The sequence below is a fragment of the Stenella coeruleoalba genome (assembly GCF_951394435.1).
Source record: "Stenella coeruleoalba genome assembly, chromosome: 9".
Taxonomy (NCBI): Eukaryota; Metazoa; Chordata; class Mammalia; order Artiodactyla; family Delphinidae; genus Stenella; species Stenella coeruleoalba.
In genome coordinates, this window is record NC_137155.1 from 87,608,922 (window position 1) to 87,631,687 (window position 22,766).

Consider the following 22,766-nt stretch of genomic DNA (forward strand, 5'->3'; position numbering starts at 1 on the left):
TGGGTGGGCCTCATCCAATCAGTTGAAGGACTGAATACCAAAGGATTGACCTCCCCCAGGAAGAGGGGATTCTGCCAGTGACTGCCTTCAGACTCCAGCTGTAACTCTTCCCAGCCTGCTGGTCTACCCTGCAGACTTTGGGCTTGCCAGCCTCCACAATCACATGAGTCCATTCCTTAAGTCAATCTCTCTCCCTGCCCTGCCCTCCCACCACCCCCATATATGTATGTGTGTGTGTGGACACATGTATATATCCCTCTGCAGACATGTATGTGTATACACACACCCACACCCCCTATTGGCTCTGTTTCTCTAGAGAATCCTGACTAATCCACTGAGGATGCAGAGAGAACAGGTTCGCCTGGCTCTTTACAGTTTATATATCATAACAACAGTGGCTCTGCTCCACTGAAGGCCTCTCAAATGCTTTGACTGTTTCATGTCCCTGTGAGAACCTGACATGCAGGTTAAGTCTTAGGATCCAAACCTGGTCCTGACTCCACAGCGCCAGGGCCCACAGCCTCACTATACCGTCCTGTGATACACAGTCTGACCCCAAGGACTGGCGCTGGGGCTGTGCAGGGATTGTAGCTTTGCTGGCCCTTCGGTGTTCACAAATGGCAGGGGCCTGGCGGGGAGGGACCTGCAGGGGAGAGGCCTGGAAGAAGAAGCGTCTGGAAGAGAAGGGCCTGGGGCGGCTGGCAGGGCCTCCAGCCTCTTTGGGGAGGAAGAGAACTGTTCCCGTCACCTTTCAGCAAACAGCCCCATCTCTGTCGCCTGCCCCACCCAAAGCCTCTTCCTCCCGATGCATCAAAATACTGCCAGGAGGACTGGTTTACACTGGAGATGGGAGGGCTGGAGCATGGTGGAAGGAAGCAGCTTGAGGCCAGACCTCGGTGACTAAGTGACTGGGTCAAAGCATGCTTGTCATGGTCTTAATCTAATACTTATTTGGCTGCCACCACGTGCGGGGTGCAGAGGTACTCGAGAGGGCAGGGTCCCCTCCATACGTGAGTGGGGAGCTCAGCACATTGGGTGGGGGGATAGTGAAGCCTCTGGGACGTGCAGAAGGAGCGTTCTTACATCCTGGTGTCTGTGGCGCCCTTGGGTCGCTCTTCTGAGGGGTCCCGGGAGCAGAGCGTCAGCTGGCTCACCCCCACTTCACCTCTCCCACCACGTTCCAGCTTGGGCCAGAAGGGGAGGCACCGGGTGCAGGAGGATGCGCAGAACCTGGTGCCGATCCCGCAGGGGAGGCTGTAGACCTCCGAGATCTTCGTAGTCTCCTCAGACTTCTGGATTTGATTCCACGCCAGGAGGCCTCTCTCCTCCAGGCTTCCTAAAGGGAGCCAGCAAGCAGTCAAGCCTGGGCCCTGAGGGAGGGGGCGGAAGCCTCTGGCCCCCCCTGCAGGCACTCACGAGGCCTCGTCTCAGTGCCCTGCACCTGCCAGCAGCCCCTCCTCCCCCTCCAAGCCTATCCCAAGAATCAGCTCAGCTCAACTCAGCTCATCATCAGGTGTTCCCTGAGCTCCGGGGTACGACCTTCTATGAACCACTGTTCTTTCCTCATCTTCCAGAGCGGACCTTTCTATATTTCAGTGTTTCTGGAATGCAGATGCATTTTACATTTGGTGGAGAGAAGAAATGTGGGAAATGGAATACCACGAAGCAGGAGCTATCACAGAGGTCCTTTCAAGGGGCCATGGGAGGATCAAGAAGGGAGCACTGAAAGCCACCAGTGAGGGCAGCTCTGCGCTCTTCACCTCAGCGCTCATGGGCTTCGTTTGCTCATCATCACACTTACTTCCCTGTACTGTAATGGTCTGTTGTCGTGTCTCTCTCCCCTACTAGCCTGTGAGTTTCTAGAAGGCAGGGGGGCATGTCTTGCAGCCCTTTGTATCCTCAATACAGAGCACCTGGAACACAGTGTACTTGCTGTGGTTTTTATTGGAATGTGAATAAATGAACACATGCATTCTCTCCCTCGTCAACTAGACGGCAGGCTCTAAGAGAGCTGGGGCTATGTCTTTTGCTTTTTGCTTCTGGTGTATTTCTCACCTTAAGGTCCTTTTATGGGCTGAATTGTGTCCCCCCCCAAAAAAAATCATGTTGAAGCCCTAACCCCACAAACCTCAGAATGTGACTGTATTTGGAGATACAATCTTTAAAGTGGTGATTTAGTTAAAGACGTAAAGATGAGGTCTTTAGGGCGGGCTCTAATTTAATCTGACTGGTGTCTTTATAAGAAGAGGAGATTAGGACACACAGAGAGACACCAGAGATGCACACACAGGAAGGAAAGGCCATCCATCTGAAAGTCAAGGAGAAAGGCCCCAGGAGAAACCAATCCTGCCAACACCTTGTTCTTGGACTTCTAGCCTCTGGAACTGTGAGGAAATACATTTCGGTTGTTTAAGCCTCCTAGTCTGTGGCATTTTGCGATGGCAGCCCTAGAAAGCTAGTACAGGCCCATACACCCCACCCAGATGCAGGGCCCACTCAGGGTATGCTGTGGCCAGTCTTACATGAGAACTGGGGCTAGAGAAGCAATGTGGGTGACCCAAATGCTGACCATCTACCCAAACTGCCAGCTTACAGAGCAAAGGTGAGCCCTACCAGGGATGGTGTTGTCCAGTAGAAAGCCCAGAAATCCACCAACAAACATGCCCGTGGTCAGCAGCACCTGGATGACCTGGTCCAACTGCAGAATCCCTAGAGTGAAGACAGAAGTGACAGGGATTAAAAAATGGGCAGAGGGGGCTTCCCTGGTGGCGCAGTGGTTGAGAGTCTGCCTGCCGATGTAGGGGACGAGGGTTCGTGACCCGGTCTGGGAGGATCCCACATGCCGCGGAGCGGCTGGGCCTGTGAGCCATGGCCGCTGAGCGTGCACGCCCGGAGCCTGTGCTCCACAACGGAAGAGGCCACAACAGTGAGAGGTCCGTGTACGACAAAAAAAAAAAAAAAAAAAGGGCAGAGGATCTGAATAGAGATTTTTCCAAAGAAGATATACAGATGGCCAATAGGTACATGAAAGGTGTTCAACATCACTAATCATCAGGGAAATGCAAATCAAAATCACAGTGAGATATCATCTCACACCTGTTCGGCTTTTACCAAAAAGACAAGAACTAGGAAGTCTTGGCAAGGGTGTGGAGAAAAGGACCCTTGGGCACTGTTGGCAGGAATGTAAATTAGTGCAACCACTATGGAAAACAGTATGGAGGTTCCTCAAAAAATTAAAAATAGAACTACCATATGACCCAGTAATTCCACTCCTGGTTATTTATCCAAAGAAAATGAAAACACTAACTCAAAAAGATATATGCACAGCCACCTTCACTGCAGCATTATTTACAAGAGCCAAGATATGGAAACAACCTAAGTGTTCATCAATGGATGAATGACTAAAAAAAATGAGGTATATATTTACAATGGGTATTATTCAGCCATAAAATCTGGCTATTTGCAACAACATGGATGGAACTTGAGAGCATTATGCTGTGGCATGAATCAGATAGAGAAAGACAAATACTGTATGATCTCACTTATTATATATAGACTGTTAAAAAAAAAACTCATAGAAAAAGAGATCAGATTTGTGGTTACCAGAAGCAGGGGGTGTGAGGAGGAGGAATTGGAGGAAGGTGATCAAAAGGGACACACTTCTGGTTATAAGATAAATAAGTACGAGGGATGGAATGTACAACATGACGACTATGGTTAACACTGCTGTATGATATATAGAAAAGTTGGTAAGAGAGTAGATCCTAAGAGTCCTCATCACAAGGAGAAAATTTTTTTCCCATTTCTTTTTATTGTGTCTATATGAGGAGATGGGTGTTAACTAGACTTATTATGGTAGTCGTTTCACAATATATGTATGTCAAACCTTTATGCTGTATACCTGGGACTCATACAGTGATGTATGTCAATTATATCTCAATAGAACTGGAAATAAATAAGTCATGGTGATGTAATGTACAGCATGGTGACTATAGTTAATTTTTTTAAAAAGTGACAGGAATTCCCAGGGACCAGGGACCCCACCAGCTCTGCCCCTGGAGTGGTCACAGACTAGAGGATGGAAAATCACCTGTGTGGAGCCTCTCCGGGTTCTTGTTCACCCAGTTGGGAACAGCAAGCCCACAGTAGATGGAGAAGCCAAAGACAAAGATGTTTCTGGACGAGTTCATGTCCACGTACTGTAGGAGAGAGGCCCCCACGGCAGAGCCAGAACGATCAGTACCTGTATTGCACATCAGTCAAACACCCGCCCAGCCAGCCCCCCCACCGCCACTTGAGACTGGAGGGGGAGGCTGGGCTCAGAGGGCACAGGTTCTCAGACAAGTCCCGACTCCCACTTGACCCTGGGAGCTGAGTGGTCTGGATAATCCAATTCAAACTGATGCAATTTTGTTTTTCAGAAATTCGGGTGCTTCTGGTTATTTCTTTCTCCCATTTGGGGCCAGTGCGGTTTCTGGGACTGAGGACTCCCTTCCCCTCCTCCCTTGTCCCCACCCTGTTCCATTCATCTCCATCCCCATGGGCTCCTTTCAGGAGATGCAATGCTGCTGCTTTCCTAAGGGTGTCTTGCCTCACCTGAAGATTGGAAATCCCCACGGCAGTGATGACTCCAAACATCACCAGGAACATGCCTCCGATCACAGGGGTTGGGATGGTGGCAAACGCAGCCCCGATCTTCCCAAATATGCCCATCAGGAGCAGCACGCAGCCCGCCGCAACAATCACCATCCTGCTCCCTACCTGTAGCACTCAGGGAGGTGGGGGAGAGACGAGGAGCTCAGCACCAGCTGGGTCACACACCCTGGAGGCCTCTGCCCTGCTCCTGGGGCATCACAAACAATCGCTCCAGGGGACCCACAGGAGCAGCATCGACTGACCCAGAAATGGCCCCCCTCTACTCCCACATGGTGCTGGCGAAAGCATGAAGGTGTGACCTTGGGTCCCAGTCTCTGCCCTCACCTCTCCTCTCTGCTGCTCTCATACATGTCTTCAAGTCCTGACTCCAATGCTCCTTCTCTAGGCAGACTTTATAGTGAGGCAAGAAGTCTCTCTTGGGAGGGAGTGGCCCAATGCTTAAGAATGGGGTTTGAGAGCCAATCCCAACTCTGCCTCTAACTAGCTGTTCGGCTTCACGCAAGTTATCTAACTTCTCAAAATGTCAGCCTCCAAATTTAACAGGTGGGATTAATAATACTTACTTCACAATCTCATTTTAGGAGGACAGCATTACCTTGATACCAAAGCCAGATAAGGACAGAAAAGAAAAGAAAGTACTGTGTGGGTTCACTTATATGCAGATTTTTTTTCAACAGTAAATACTGTAGTACTAAACAATCCATCATAGGTTGAATCTGTGAATGTGGAACCACTGATACGATGGAACCATGGATATGGAGGGACCACGTGTACAGAGGTCCAACTATAAGTTATACACGGATCTTCGACTGCAAGGAGGGTTGGTGCCCCTAACCCCACCCCACTCCCCACATTGTTCAAGGGTCAACTGTACAGACCAATATCCCTGATGAATATAGATGCAAAAACTATCAACAAAATGTTAGCAAACCAAATTTAACAGTACATTAAAAGGATCATACACCGTGATCACCTGGGACTTATCCCTGGGATGCAAGGATGTCTCAACATGTGCAAATCAATAAATGTGATACACCACATTAATAGAATGAAAGATAAAAACATATGGTCATCTCAATACACACAGAAAAAGCATTGGACAAAATCCAACATCCTTTCAGCATAAAAAAACTTTCAACAAATTAAATATAGAAGGAATGCACCTCAACACAATAAAGGCCATATACAAAAAGCCCACAACTAACATCATACTCAATGCTGAAAGGCTGGAAGCTTTTCTTCTAAGATCAGAAAACAAGACAAGGGTGACAACTCTCACCACTCCTATTCAACATATTACTGGAAGTCATAGCCATAGCAATCAGGTTAGATAAAGAAATAAAAGGTATCCAGGGCTTCCCTGGTGGCGCAGTGGTTGAGAGTCCGCCTGCCGATGCAGGGGACACAGGTTCGTGCCCCGGTCCGGGAAGATCCCACATACCGCGGAGCGGCTGGGCCCGTGAGCCATGGCCGTTGAGCCTGCGCGTCCGGAGCCTGTGCTCCGCAACGGGAGAGGCCACAACAGTGAGAGGCCCACATACTGCAAAAAAAAAAAAAAAAAAGGTATCCAAATCAGAAAGGGAGAAGTAAAATTATCTTTATTTGCAGATGATATGATCTTATATATAGAAAATCCTAAAGACTCTACCAAGAAATTGTTACAACTAATCAATGAATTCAGTAAAGTTGCAGGATACAAAATCAACATACAGAAATCAGCTGCATTTTTCTACACTAACAGTAAAACATCTGAAAAAGAAATAAAACAATCCCATTCACAATAGCATCAAAGACAATGAAGTACTTAAGAATGAATCTAACCAAGGAGGTGAAAAATATAAGACTGATGAAAGAAACTGAAGAAGACACAAATAAATGGAAAGGTATCCCATGTCATGACTGGAAGAATTAATATTGTTAAAATGTCCATACTACCCAAAACCATCTACAGATTCAATGCAATCCCTATCAAATTTCCAATGGCATTTTTCACAGAAGTAGAAAAAAAAAACCTAAAATGCTTATGTAACCACAAAAGACATCAAATAGCCAAAGCAATCCTGAAAGAGAAAAATAGAAAAAAAGCTGGAGGCATCACACGTCCTGATTTCAAACTATACTGCAAAACTATAGTAATCAAAACACTATGGTACTGGCATAAAAATAGACACATAGACCAATGGAACAGAACTGAGAGCCCACAGATAAATCCATGCATATATGGTCAACTAATACTTGACAAGGGAGCCATGAAAACTCAATGGGGAAAGGATAGTATCTTCAATAAATAGTGTTGGGAAAACTGGATAACCACATGCAGAAAACTGAAATTGAACCACTATCTTAACACCGCTCACAAAATTTAACTAAAAATGGATTAAATACTTAAATGTAAAACTGGAAACAGCAAAACTCCTAGAAGAAAACACAGGGAAGCTTCTTGACTTTGGTCTTGGCAATGATTTTTTAGGATATGACACCAAAAGCACAAGCAAAAAAAGTGAAAATCAGGAACTTCCCTGGTGATCCAGTGGGTAAGACTCTGTGTTCCCAGTGCAGGGGGCCTGGGTTCGATCCCTGGTCAGGGAACTAGATCCCGCAGGCATGCCACAACTAAGAAGTCCGCATGCTGCAACAAAGATCCCTCATGCTGCAACTAAGACACAGCTCAGCCAAAAATAAATAAATATAAATCTTTTTTTAAAAAAAGTGAAAATCCAAAAGTGGGACTACATTAAACTAAAAAGCTTTTGTACAGCAAAAGAAACAATCAACAAAATGAAAAAGCAACCTATTAAATGGGAGAAAATATTTGCAGACTGTATAGTTGGATAAGGGTTTCATATCTAAAATATATAAAGAACTCATATAATTCAATAACAACAACAACAACAAACAATTTTAAAATGGTCAGAGGAACTGAACAGACTTTTTTTTCCAAAGAAGACATACAAATGCCAACAGGTACATGAAAAGATGCTCAACATCACTAATCATCAGAGAAATGCAAATCAAAACCACAATGAGATATCACCTCACACCTGTTAGAACGGCTATCATCAAAAAGACACAAGGTAACAAGTGCTGACAAGGATGTGGAGAAATGGGAATCCTGTGCACTGCTGGTGGGAATGTAAATTGGTGCAGCCACTATGAAAAATGGTACGGAGATTCCTCAAAAAGTTAAAAATAGAACTACCATATGATCCAGCAATTCCACTTCTGGGATTATCCAAAGAAAATGAAAACACTAACAAAAAACTATGTGCACCCCCCCACCATGTTCATTGCACCATTATTTACAATAGCCAAGGTATGGAAACAATCTAAGTGTCTGTCAACAGAAGAATGGATAAAGAAGATGTGGTATGTATAATGAAATATTATTAAGCCATAAAAAAGAATGAAATCTTGCCATTTGTGACAACATGGATGGACCTTGAGGGCATTACGTTAAGTGAAGTAAGTCAAACAGAGAAAAACAAATACTGTATAATATCATATACATGTGGACTCTAAAAAAGCTAAACTTGTAGAAGTAAAGAGTAGAATGGTGGTTACCAGGGGAAATGGGGAGATGTTCATCAAAGAGTACAAACTTTCAGTTAGAAGATGAGTAAGTTCTGGGGACCTAATGCACAGCATGGTGATTATAGTTAACAAAAATGTATACTTCAAAATTACTAAGATAGTAGATCTTAAATGTTCTCACCACAAAAAAGAAATGGTAATTATGTAATGTGATAGAGGTGTTAGCTAATGGTGGTAATCATATTGCAATATAGAAGTGTATCAAATAAACACATTGTACACCTAAATTTACACAATGTTATATGCCAAGTGTATCTCAATAAACCTAGGGGAGGGAATTGATGTGCCTGGGGCACAGTGATGCAGGGTGAGAGACAGGAGATGGGATGGAAAGCAAGGAAGGGACTCTGTCATGAAGTACTTTAAGGGCCATGGAAAGGAGTTATGATAAATTCCAAAGACAAAGCATAAACAAAACGTAGTATATACATGCAATGGAATATTATTCAGCCTTAAAAAGGAAATAAATTCTGACACCTGCACAACATGGATAAAACTTGGACATTAAGTGAAATAAGCCACCCGCAAAAAGACAAATACTGTATGAGTCCACTTATATAAGGTACCTAGAGCAGTCAAATTCATAGAGACAGAAAGTAGAATGGTGGTTGCTAGGGGCTGGGAGAGGGGGGAATATGGAGTTGTTGTTCAATTGGTACAGATTTCAGTTTTGCAAGAGAAAAGAGTTCTGAAGATTGGTTGCACAACAATTTGGATGTACTTAACTCTACTGAACTATACATTTAGAAATGGTTAAGAGGCTAAATTTATGTTACATGTATTTTACTACAATTAAAAATAATAAATCCAAAGACAAAGAAGACTCAGTAGAGTTGTGTCAAGCAGGGTAGTGACATGATGTGATTTACATTTCAAAAAGTTCCCTCTAGGAACCCTCCTACACTGTTGGTGGGAATGTAAATTGGTGCAGCTACTATGGAAAACAATATGGAGGTTTCTCAAAAAACTGAAAATAGAGTTGACATACGATCCAGCAATCCCACTACTAGGCATATATCTGGACAAAACTCTAACTTGAAAAGATACATGCACCCTTATGTTCACAGCAGCACTATTCACAATAGCCAAGACATGGAAACAACCTAAATGTCCATTAACAGATGAATGGATAAAGATGTGGTGTGTGTATACAATGGAATATTACTCAGCCATTAAAAAGGGTAGTGTTATTTGCAACAACATGGATGGACCTAGAGGTTATCATACTAAGTGAAGTAAGTCAGACAGAGAAAGACAAATACCCTGTGATATCACTTATATGTGGAATCTAAAATAGGACACAAATGAACTTATCTACCAAAGAGAAACAGACACACAGACATAGAGAACAGACTTGTGGTTGCCAAGGGGGAGCAGGTGTGGGGGAGGGATGGATTGGGAGTTTGGGATTAGCAGATGCAAACGATTACATATAGAATGGATAAACAACAAGGTCCTACTGTATAGCACAGGGAACTATATTCAACATCCTGTGGTAAACCATAATGGAAAAGAATATGAAAAATAATGTTATATAAAACTGAATCACTTTGCTGTATAGCAGAAACTAGCACAACATTGTAAGTCAACTATACTTCAATAAAATAAGTTTTTTTAAAAGTTCCCTCTATAAGTCACTTCATTATTATTAATTGATATATTTTCTCAATTAGGACAAATTAGATTTTCTCAACAAGCAATTATCATGGATTATGTGTAAACTATGATTCCTCCTTCATCTACTGGAGGTTCATTAAGATAGAAAACAGAGACAAGGCTCCTCCCCATGGTATTATACAGCATTAACTGGTCCAAAATCAAGGATCAGTTGTGCTAGAGTCACTACTAATTGCTATCACCTGGTTTGCATAGGGTTTCTCGAGCAGCTAGGAGTTTGGGAATGCTAAAGAAGTACGTTTCACCCGCTTAGAGCAGCTATTAGATCTGGAAATAAAAAGTTTCTACAAAGGTTAAAAAAAAAAACCACTATGCTGTGAAGATTATGGGCTCTGGTCCACATCCCATCCCAGTACCAGGCACACACAGCTGTCACACGCTGGACAGTAATGATTGTTGTGCTAGTCAAGGGTTGTATCTAGGGTTTGAGTGACAGCTACCAGTGAGACAAAAATGACCTCTGACCTGGAAGCATTCAGCCTCATCCTCAAAAGTTGGAGTTGTGCTGCAAATGTCTGACTATCCCATCATAAGTCTATTATCAATGAATGTGTTTAGGTAGTTCTTGGACCTCTTCTCATGCATTTGTTTCTACTCCCAGTCCTTAAAGGATACTCTATGTGACAGACTCTAGGTCTATCCACCTCATTACAAATAGCTCAATTTCGTTTCTTTTTATGGCTGAGTAATATTCCATTGTATATATGTGCCACATCTTCTTTATCCATTCATCCGATGATGGACACTTAGGTTGTTTCCATCTCTGGGCTATTGTAAATAGAGCTGCAATGAACATTTTGGTACATGACCCTCTTTGAATTACGGTTTTCTCAGGGTATATGCCCAGTAGTGGGATTGCTGGGTCATATGGTAGTTCTATTTGTAGTTTTTTAAGGAACCTCCATACTGTTCTCCATAGTGGCTGAGGTGGATAGACCTAGAGTCTGTCATACAGAGTGAAGTAAGTCAGAAAGAGAAAGACAAATATCGTATGCTAACACATATATATGGAATTTAAGAAAAAAAAATGTCATGAAGAACCTAGGGGTAAGACAGGAATAAAGACACAGACCTACTAGAGAATGGACTTGAGGATATGGGGAGGGGGAAGGGTAAGCTGTGACAAAGCGAGAGAGAGGCATGGACATATATACACTACCAAACGTAAGGTAGATAGCTAGTGGGAAGCAGCCGCATAGCACAGGGAGATCGGCTCGGTGCTTTGTGACTGCCTGGAGGGGTGGGATAGGGAGGGTGGGAGGGAGGGAGATACAAGAGGGAAGAGATATGGGAACATATGTATAACTGATTCACTTTAAAGCAGAAACTAACACACCATTGTAAAGCAATTATACTCCAATAAAGATGTAAAAAAAAAATACAGATCTTGCAATAGGGAAGAGATATGGGGACATATGTATATGTATAACTGATTCACTTTGTTATAAAGCAGAAACTAACACACCATTGTAAGGCAATTATACTCTAATAAAGATGTTAAAAAAAATAAAATAAAAAAAAGATACTCTAGTGTAGTTTCAGTTTTGCAAGATGAAAAAGTTCTGGAGATCTGTTGCACAGCAATGTGAATACACTGAATACTACTGAACTGTACACAAAAATAATTAAGATGGTAGATTTTATGTTATGTGTCTTTTACCACAATTTAAGCATTTTTTTAAGATACTCTAGTGTCAACAACTTGAAGTCCGTTAATGCAGCAATAAAGTAGCAGATTCGGCCTTTGCTTATTTTTCTTTCCAGTTTAAGAGCTAATTTATTTAACTGTCTTCATTAGAAGACAAGAGATAGGAATTAACCACATCAAAATAACTTTTTTTGTTTACAACCCTAGCAATGAACCGTGCCTTTGTGGGAACAAAGGCATGCTTCTAAGCACAATAGATCAACTTGTCAGGTTCAACCAATACCCTTTGCATATGACAGTGGTCTCATAAAGATGGCAGGTCACCCCCAATCCTACTACCACGGAATTTATCATGCAGCCCTGGGCATCTTTTGGTCTCAGGATTCACATCTGGGCTGGGAGCCATGACACCCTAGAAAAGTGATGGGAGATCTTTGGCCTTCAGCCTGATTTCTCTGGACTGACCAGGGGAGAACCAAGAATAGGTCAGAGCCCATGAATGCAGATGCAACACGGGGCCACAGGGGGAGGTGTGAGTCCAAACCAGAGTTAATGGGTCTGCTGGATTTGTAGCCTGTTTGGTGTCTGTGTATCTTTTCTTGCCTGCTCTTTCCCTCTCCTGTAAAGGGTCTTAATTTAGAAATGATACATCAAAAAATTTTTTGTTCTGTTTATTTAATATAATTTTCTGTTCTGCGTGAGATATCTTCCCTTCAGCAAGAAAAATATTTGCTGCTTTATACTTACACAGGCCATTCCCACATTTCTGTGTGGGTCAGTGGCCCTCACGTGAAAAAATGTTCCTCTCACTTGCACCGAAGGTCTTGAAACTTTGGGGAAATGTCAAAGAGTCCACAGTGTCCAAGCACATAGAACTTGCCGTAGGGTTGGGTGCTGGCTCTGCTGTTTGCTCACAGATTTTAACTCTCACTATGGGCCAGAGGCCATGCAGGGTACAGAGGTAGATAGGTCCAAGAGAGCTATCAGAAAATACAGGGTGGGGATGTGGGTGGAGGAAAGTGAGTACTTTCCAAAGCTCACTTCACTTGTGCTGGGAAACACTGTACCTATGCACTGAAGCATACAGGAAAGCAACATCGTAATAAGATTCTTTTCTAAGTCACCTTAGAAAGCACCATCTTGGGGACTTCCCTGGTGGTGCAGTGGTTAAGAATCCACCTGCCAATGCAGGGGACACGAGTTCCATCCCTGGTCTGGGAAGATCCCACATGCCACGGAGCAACTAAGCCCGTGCGCCACAACTACTGAGCCTGCGCTCTAGAGCCCGTGAGCCACAACTACTGAAGCCTGCATGCCTACAGCCCGTGCTCCGCAAGGAGAAGCCACCGCAATGAGAAGCCCGCGCACCGCAACGAAGAGCAGCCCCCGCTCGCCACAACTAGAGAAAGCCCACGCGCAGCAACAAAGACCCAACGCAGCCAAAAAATAATAGTAAGAAGAAGAAAGCACCATCTTGAAGAATTCTTGCTGACCTTATGAGGCTTTCCTGTGGAAAATGGGAGCCTGGAAGAGATTTTAAGCAGGGACTAATTTAATTGGGTTCTAGCAAGATCCTTGGGCAGCCATGTGGTAGCTAGATTAGAGATGGGCAAGATCCTGGGAAGAGACAGTTAGGGATACTGCCATGTCCAGGTGGGAGATGATAAAGCTGTGATACTGGGAATGGAGACAAGAGGACAGGAGGGCAGCACGCATGCTGAGAAAACAGAATCCACTGTGAGAAGCACACAACAGAGAGAAGTTAAGGATGACTGGGTGAATTCACGAAGACAAGGTTTACGGGAGAAGAAGTAAGGATGGGGGCATGGACTGAGCATAATATAGGCCATTCTGAGTGTGAGGTACCCTTGGGACATTCAGGTGGAGGTGACCACAACCAAGAAGGTCAAGTATAGTAAGCAAAATAAAGGCTCCTCAAAGATGTCCATGCCCAAACCTGTGAATACGTTACCTTAATGGCAAAAGGACTTTGCAATGTGATTAAGGATTTTGAGATGGACGGAGTAGCCTGAGTTACCCAGGTGGGCCCAGCCTAATTACATGCATCCTTATAAGCAGGTAATCTTTCCCAGCTGTGGTCAAAGGGAGACGTGACTAAGGAGGAAAGGTCAGAGAGACGCCATGTTGCTGGCTTTAAAGATGGAGGAAAGGGGCCATAGCCAAGGAATGTGGGCAGCCTCTAGATGATGGAAAAAGCAAGGAAATGGATTCTCCCCTGTAACCTCCAGAAAGGAACACGGCCCTGCCAATCCCTTTACTGTAGCCCTGTGAGACCCGCACTGGAGTTCTGACTTCCAGATCAGTAAAATAATACATCTGGGCTGTCGGAAGCCATCAAGTTTGTGATAATTTGTTGCAGCAACAGTAAGAGGCTAAGACACTGATGACAGATTCAGGTACCCAGGCTGCCCACCCACCACCCCACCCCCGGGGCCACTGTCAGCAGCCTTACCCTGGTGATGCCCAGAGCGCCGACATTCTCGCTGTAGGAGGTGGTGCCGTTCCCCGTACCCCAGGCCCCTGCCAGCAGGCAGCCCAGGCCCTCGATGCCGATGCCTCGGTTGATGGCGTGCTTCGGAGGGGGTGGTGCCCCCACCAGGCGGGCACAGGCATAATAATCGCCTACTGACTCCACCATTGAGGAGATCACCCCCGCGACGATCCCAAAGACCCCAGCCGGGCTGATGGTGGGGAGGCCCCACTGCCCTGAAATTGCAGCGCAGAGGGAATGTTCATCCGGAAGATAACAGGCTGCTGGACCCCAAATAATTCCCTTGCCGGAGGGTTCTCCGGAAGGCTTTAAAGACCAGGCAACATGTCTTCCAACCCAACAGCTGTCCTGAAGCTTTGTCTCAGGCTCCTGCCCTCCCGTGCCTCCCTGAGGGTAGGTCAGAGGCCCTGACCTTGAGGTCACAGTGCACAAAAAGAACCAGAAACCGGGCCTCTTTCCGGGAAGGCCTTGAAGCCTTTTGAAGGCTTCCAGGATTCTTACTCAGGGAGGTCCTGGCTCCCCAGTCCATGAGGCCAGGACCTCCTCACCCCTACAACTGGAACGTGGTTATTCTCACACCCTGAGCCAAGAACTGCAGGGAAAGGAGATGCCCTTGACCAGCAACCCAGAAATGTTCTAATTCAGTCCCAAGCCTCCCTTGTGTGGGATCCACCAGTTCCACAAGGAGACCCAAAGGTTGGCTAAGAGGTCAGGATCCCTCTGTGCTTTCCCCACCCCCAGTGGATGGGGCCTGAGCAATGTGGAGGAGGGGATGAGGCATGCGGGCCAGGAAGGAGGTAGGTCTGGGAGAGGGAACCTTTGGTCTACCACCCCCAAAGCATTCTTAGGACCACCCAAGGGTCTCCTTCCTCTCCTAGGGGTCTCATATTGACTCCGTGTGGCCTGTCCCTCCTTGCCAGATCCCTTGGAGGAGATCCCGTCCCGGCTCTACTCACTTCCCCCTCTGGTGCCTGAGCCTCACGGGCAGTCCTGGGAAGCATATGCCCCAGGCAAGATGGGCCCCGGAGTCGTCGGCGTCTCGTTACCTGGGTAAGGGAAGCGAAACCAAGGAGCCTGGCTCAGGACGTCACCTTTGGTGTCTGTGCGGGCCAGGTACCCGTAGGCTGCAGGTGCCGAGGGGAGGGCGTCGGTGACTGTGAGCACGAAGCACAGCAGCCACGAGATGCAGAGCGCCAGCAACACCTGCCGGAGGGAGGGAGGCGCCCTTCACACCGGGCCCCACCCCTGCACCTGCCCACACCTCCCAGAGAGGGTGGGCGAAGGAGGGAGTCGGGAAAGCTCTTTGAGATGAGGAAGTGTTGGGCTACAAACCCTTCCAGTGACAACAGGAATCCGCTGTGTCAGTGGATAATGAACACATTACAGGAATAGAGAAACTAAACTGTGGGGAGACCTTGCGTCAAGTAGAGGCAGAAATGTCTAGGAAAGTGGACACAGCCTGGGTCAGAAGGATTGCAGTCTGACTCCCTTTCTATTGTTTGCTGGTCCCATGACCCTGGATCAAACTCCCTGAGCCTCAGTGTCCTCATCTGTACAATGGAATTACAACCATTGCTCTGCAGAGCCTGAGGCTCAGATATACCGTGAGGTCCTCAGATATACTGACTTTTAATCTCTGATGGTAGAACCCCTGACATCGGCATTTTTAGCAATGTCCCCAGGTGATTCTTATGCATACCGAACTTTTGAACCATTGGCCTACAGGATTGCTGAGGGATCAATGAGATCACTATGTGGAAGTAACTTTTTATAATGCAGAATGTATTTCACAGATAAATTGAACCTGAAAACACATTTGTGTGGTTGGCAATGGCACCTACTTGACAGAGTGGAGCAAATTCAACAGAGAAGGCTCTGAAAAAGGAGACACCATCATTGTCAGCAGGATCTGAATTATCCAGGAGCCAATGAGAAAGAACCTGATCTAAGCAACTTGGCCCTTAGTTTTGCACCTTTAGCGGTGAGCCTGGCTGTCTCCCCCAGTGCCATGCTATGAGGACGGCCCAGGGACACGAGAAGACTGTCCCACAGCAGTGCCCAGGGCAGCAACCTGGGGCGAGTTCTCTACTCCTGGGAGAGAAGCAATGAGGGAAGATCTGGGATGGCATTACACCAAGGCTCCCACCACCCAAGGGGCAATTAAGGGAGGCTCAGGAGGAGAGGCCGCTGCAGGTGGAGAGCATTTGACTTGGGGGCCATCTGGGAGAGCAACAGGCTGTCCCTCACTGTCCAGGTGAGTCAACTAAGAATGGCAGAGGGTGGGGAGCGCTTCTTACAGGGAAGACCTGAAACAGGTAGAACTTAGAGGTGTGACACTTCTTCTCTCTTCCGTAAACAGGCACAGGCACCGCGATGTTTTTCAGGTACTGAGAAAACAGCACGATGAGGAAGATGGTCCTGAAACAGAAACAAACCACACCCAACCTGGCAAACTTGGGCTCATCACGAGAGCGACGGTCCGGGAAGGCGTGCCATCACGTGTCTCTGGGACTATGGGGCAGTGGCTGTGCTGGGAGGGTCCCCATCTAGGCCCTGCTCTGCAGTGTAGGCAGCATCCTGCCAGTTCTGAAAAGGTGGGCAGGCCCCTTTCAGAGGCTGCTGGTGGCTGAAGAGGAACAGTGGGCAGGGGCCTGAGAAATAAGCATGGCAGCTGCACAGATCCAGACTGAAGCCAGTGAGGCCAGAGTCAGGCCACCTTCTCTCCCAGGTGGTCCTGCAGGTCCTTGCGGTCAGACCACAACAGACAGAGTGAATGAGCGTGTCCAGGGTCATGCCCAAGTCCCTTCAAAGCTCTGTTTAAATGCTGAAGGCCTCTTTTTCTGGGAAGCCTTCCTGACACCACCCCCCACCCTCGGCAAGCTGGCTGTCACCACCCCATCCCCTGAACCAGCCGGCACACTGTGACTCTCATCACTGTCTCCTGGTGTCACAGGCACTTGGACACAAGTCTTATCCCTCTACTACGCTACAAAATGCTTGAGAGCTGGGGCCATGTCTTTGCACTCTTCCCAGGTGCTGGAGGTTTACAAATATTTGCTCAGTGAAAACCTAGGAGGCAGGGGACGGGTAGCATCAGCTGTCTGTGAACCCTACGCTAAGTATGTTTATACCCTGCCTGTGATGAACTTATTGTCTGTGAGGACTGACAACATAAGAAATAGTAATAATATATTCTAAGTAGCCATTTCACTGCTTTTAAGGTATCGTGATGTTTGTGAAAGTATTTGTAAACCACCAGAGTTTGCCAATATCCAGGACTCACTCTTCTTACTGAGTAATCTTCCTCCAAAGATGGCCCACCTTCCCCAGAGGGTGCTTACATGGCAGCAATCCCCCAGTGGATCCCGGCGTCATTGCCCGCAGAATCGAAGAGAGGCAGGGCCACCAGGGAGATGGTCGGAGCAATGGTCAAGGGGCCGATGAAGCGCATGAGGAAGCCAATGAGGCCTGAGAAGCCCACCAGCATCTGGACACAGGAAGCAACCATGATGGCTCCCTGCAGCTGAAGAGGAAGCATGGGGCTCAGCACCTGGGAGCCTGTGGCGGGGCCACCCAGATCGGTGGTACCTTCAGAGGCAGTGCAGGGGCAAAGCTGGACCCCAGAGGAACTGAGGGAAGGTGAGCTCGGACCTCACTCCTCTCTCCAGTCCTCTATTTCCAACTGTCTGTTGGACATTTTCACCTAATGTGAAGTTTTTCAGGAAGTAGATTTCAAGATTATCTATTGATCACAGTGATAATGTGATGACTCGTAATACTGGCATCACCCAGTTATGTATTGAACATCTTGCTGATTTATTTGTCTCTGTTTTCCTACTTTCTATTGCAGAGGTTGGCAAAGGTTTTTCTGTAAAGGATCAGAGAGTGAATAGTTGAGGCTCTGTGGACCGTACAGGCTCAGCTGAAACTTTTCCAGGCAAGATGGAAACAAATGAGCTTGACTGTGTTCTAATAAAACTCCACTGATAGGCACTGAAATTTGAATTTTCTACAATTTTGACATGTCATAAAATATTATTCTTGAATTTCGTACAATTTTGACATGTCATAAAATATTATTCTTCTTTTGATTTTTTTTCAACCATTTAAAATATAAAACCATTTTTAGCTTGCGGGCTATAAAAAAACAAACAAACAAACAGAAAACAGGCAACTAGCCAGATTTGGCTCACGGGCTGTAGTTTGCCAACCCCTGATCTATTGGACTGATTGAGTTTTACTTTACTTCTCCTTTTCTACTTTGCTAATATGGATGTTATTCATGTTACCCCTGAAAATGTTCCTTGCTTTGAAGTCTGCTCTTCCTGAAAAGAAAGAAGTCTGACTCCTGCTTTCCTTTGATCAGTGTTAACGTGGTATATTCTTCTCCATCCATTTACTTTTAATCTACATGTGTCTTTATATTTAAAGCCGGTTTCTTCTGGACAACATACAGTTGGGTCTTGTGTTTTGATCCACTCTGACAATCTCTGTGCCTTTAGACCAATGACGTTCAAAGTGATTATTGATATAGTTGGATTAATATCCACCATAACCATTACTATTTTCTATTTGTTGCCCTTGTTCTTCATTTCTGTTTTTGTCTTCTACTGGTTTTCTTCCTTTTGTGGTTTTAACTGAGCTTTTTTTCCCCTCTCCTTTCTTAGCATAACCATTATCCTTTTTTTTTTCCTTTAGAGTTTGCAATGTACATTTACAGCTAATCCAAGTTCCCCCCCGCCCCTTTTTTTTTCTTGTCACACCACAGGGCTTGCAGATCTTAGTTCCCAAACCAGGGATCAAACCCACGGCCTTGGCAGTAAAAGTGCAGTCCTAACCACTGGACCACCCGGGAATTCTACCAAGTTCACTTTCAAATAACACTATACCACATCATGAGTGGCGTGAGTACTTTATAGTAACAAAGCAATCCTAATTTCTCCGACCTAGCCTTTTTATCATTGCTGTCATTCATTTCACGTATACATAAGCATACACAAGGATATAAAAAATTTAAAACCACCATAATACTGGAAGGTGAAGTTTAAGTTGGTCTAATGGAAAACTGAGCTTGCCATCTCTTCCCAGAGTTCTCTCTACATTTTCTGCTACCACCACTTTCTAAAAATATAATTATTACTTACTTGTCCTCTTTATTACTTCTTATCTCCCAGAAAGTAATGACACCCCTATTGGTCCTATATTTGCCTCACTTTCATTTGTGGCTAGTATCGTGATGTAGAGTTGGACTGCTAACCATTGGTGGCTTCAAGACTTGAGATGTGTGTGAACAAATTTAACTTAGTGAAACATGGAAACTCTACCTTAAATTCCAATAGGCTGGCCCAGTGAATTAAACCAATCCATCAATTAATAAAAGAAGATTGAAACTTGAAAGAATTTTCCCTTGTTTACAGCACTGGTGAAAAACACTGGACCAGTAGATGGAGCTAAAATACCACAAATAAGACTCTGGGTTTGTACTCACTGTTGGACACTTGAAGGCAATGTGGGAAAAAAATAGTGGAGGATACAGTCTGGGCAAGAGAACTCCCACCCTGGGGCCTGTGCTTTCGAGCAGGGGTTGGCAAACTTTTTCTGTAAAAAGCCAGATAGTTAACATTTTAGGTTTTGTGGGCCACATACAGTTTCTGTCACATTCTTTTTTAAATTTTAAACAACTTTTTAAAATGTAAAAACCACTCTTAATTGGTGGGCAGTAAAAAACAGATTACAGGCTGGATTTGGTCCAAGAGCAACAGTTTACTGACTCCTGCTTTAGAGGACTCACAAGCACAAAAATAAATGGTAAATGTATTTAAAAAACATGGTTGTGTCTGTAACTTGGGATCCTGTGCTCAGTGCAGGCACAGCATGACCCAAACATCCCTAAACATCCTCTCTCACTACTAATACTGTGTCCTCAAAACACAAAGTAACTGCTTCAGACCACTGCAGTGTTGAGGCAGACAGGTCATGAGAACACAGGAAGAATTCGAGCAGCAGAGTGCTTAGGTAGGAGAAGAGACGAATTAACTTGTCAGATCTTTCCTCTTGGATAGCACAAAGGCAAGAGATTCCTGCACAAAAAATTACAGTTCTCAGTAGGTCTAAGTGGAAGGGAAATCCTGCCCCTGGCATCTAGCAGAGCAGGGTAAGGAAACTGATGAAATAAAACTTATATTTTAAGGCAGGACAAGTAAAAAAATTACACATAAAGTTCTCTCTGTGTGTTTGTTTGGGCCTCCGCCCTCCCTACTGTGCAGTGTGAACCTGCATTACACATTAACCAGAGTTCCTCAAAGATAAGGGGCCTGCTCAACCGTAAAGATCAATTGTTTTTCTTTCTTCTGATGCTAGCAATGTAATTTCTTAAAAGAACAGCGTTCCCTCCCAGCTCTGTAGGGGGTCATGGGGACTGGCTGCTCGCTTTGTACCTGCTTATCTGGACAATGTATCCTTGGTGGACTTTACGTAAAGTATCAGTGTGTCATTTTGATGTTCGATCCTTTGTCTCAAAAATGTATATGACTGTGCCTTCAACTTCTAACAGGTGGAAGGGTTCCCAGAGCTTCCTGAGAATCTGCTTCCTGGGTTTATAATCCTCAGCTTGGCTCGAATAAAATTCCAATTTTTTCTTCTTAACTTGATAGTTAATTAAATTTTCGCTGACAAAATCCACTTCTTATTCTTTGCTTAGTTTTAATTTGGATTTACGAAAGCCAAGTATTGGCTCCCTGGGGGACAGCAGAAACAAAATCCCCCAAAACCTCAGACCACATGTATTTTGTGATTCATGTTATCGATGATATAATAAAACTAGGCTGCACTGAAGAAGAAATACATCCTGCTTTGGAAAAGGTGGTACAACACACAGCATTTGAAGACTGGCCAACGGACCTGGCAAAAATCCAGGGCCCACCCGCTTGACAAATGAAATCCTTAGGTATATCTAAATCCTTAGGTATAAATGAAATCCTTAGGTATATCTGGAACTACATGGAAAAGTTCTTTAAACATTAAAAACCTCTGTTAACTCTGGGTCCACCTTGAGAAAACAAGGAAGCACAAGAACTTGATAGGTCATTGAAGTACATCCACATCTGGGTGCACTGTTGGACTGTATACCAGAGCACGGCCACATGCAGAAAGGCTGTTTTTGAAAGGGAAGAACAGCAGAAGGTTCTGGCTGAAATTCACAAGTTATGGCTCAGACTGGTCTCAGAGTGGTGTCCTGACCAGCACAGTGCTCCTGAGATACCAGAAGCGTCAGTGGTTCTGTCCATGCTGAATGAGGACTGACCCTGGCAGATGCCTGGCGCTTCAGCTCTGCGTGGGGCATTTGGTGTGGAGGCGGCCCAGAGCAGCTACTCAAATACTCTCCCTCTGAAGGACCATTCCTAACTCGTCTGCTACTGGGCACTATGTGGAATTAGAGCACTACTGAATGGCACCAAATAACTCCAAGATCAGAGATCCCAATGGTATCTTGAGTGACGTCAGAAAGACATTCAAATAAGGCAGGGGATCATCAACAGAATGTGCTAATTAAAGGGAAATCGTTATATTCAGGAAAAGAAAAGGCAGTTACACAAGGAGGCGTTCATAGGATCCATGAGTAAGTGACAGTCCCCCTCCCCTGGGTGGACACTACCTCACGAGATAATCTATCTCTAACAACAGAGCCTTGGATCCCACTATGTGGATCTTTGAATTCAAAAAGCACTGCTTGGGGGGACTTCCCTGGTGGCACAGTGGTTAAGAATCTGCCTGCCAATGCAGGGGACACGGGTTCAAGCCCTGGTCTGGGAAGATTCCCACGTGCCATGGAGCAACTAAGCCCGTGCGCCACAACTACTAAGCCTGCGTTCTAGAGTCCATGAGCCACAACTATGAGCCCACATGCCAAACTACTGAAGCCCATGCACCTAGAGCCTGTGCTCCACAACAAGAGAAGTCACGGCAATGAGAAGCCTGCACACCACAACGAAGGGTAGCCCCTGCTCACCGCAACCAGAGAAAGCCTGCCTGTAGCAACGAAGACCCAATGCAGCCTTAAATAAATAAATAAACTGATTAAAAAAAAAAAGCACTGCTTGGAGTCTTGCTAAAGGTGCTGCTCACCCACCTGAGAAAGACTGAGACTGAAAGAGTGTAACATTGCAACAGAAGGACCTTGATGGAGGAAGGAAGGCAAGTCTAAGTCCAGCCAAAGGACCAAGCTGTGTGTGATGTGACTGACAGTACACACATAAACCCCCAGAGTCATCCCTTTAGAATTCTATAGGTTCTCGGGCTGTGGCCAATGGACTAGCAGTTTGGTCTGGCAAGTGCATCATAGAGGCGCTACTGAAATTTCACCTTTTATGGGAAAGGACTTTATAGTCAAATCTCAAATACTGGTGGTTCACGTAGATGCCCCTATGTCTTAAAAAGAGGAGGGAAGTAAGATTTTGAATGTAGTCATTAGGGCCCACAAGATGACACCTCGGGCCACAAGCCATGCATATGCGGGCTCACAAACTACATAATCTCCATCTCTCTTTGAAGTCACCTGCGTTGCCCAGGATGATCCAGATTGCCAACAGCGCTGGGCACAGGTGCCTCTGGTGGGAGAATATGAGGATAAATGGCCCATCACAGAACTGACAGGCTGCCTGTACTGGACAGTCCACAGAGCAT

General features: G+C 45.4%; 1 protein-coding gene across 4 annotated transcripts in view; it reads right to left on the bottom strand.

Moving 5' to 3' along the window:
• The window catches only part of LOC307191156 (solute carrier family 23 member 1-like), a 46,623-nt gene that overhangs the window by 4,661 nt on the left and 19,196 nt on the right, over positions 1-22,766 (bottom strand). For all 4 annotated transcript variants that reach the window (XM_079930950.1, XM_079930948.1, XM_079930949.1 and 1 more), the window contains 8 exons: positions 17,426-17,607; positions 16,382-16,502; positions 15,131-15,287; positions 14,046-14,299; positions 4,597-4,761; positions 4,091-4,199; positions 2,614-2,709; positions 1,084-1,336 (listed from right to left, as the gene is read on the bottom strand). In XM_079930950.1, coding sequence (XP_079787076.1) covers positions 1,084-1,336; positions 2,614-2,709; positions 4,091-4,199; positions 4,597-4,761; positions 14,046-14,299; positions 15,131-15,287; positions 16,382-16,502; positions 17,426-17,607 — 1,337 coding nt within the window. The remainder of the gene's footprint in view (positions 1-1,083; positions 1,337-2,613; positions 2,710-4,090; positions 4,200-4,596; positions 4,762-14,045; positions 14,300-15,130; positions 15,288-16,381; positions 16,503-17,425; positions 17,608-22,766) is intronic.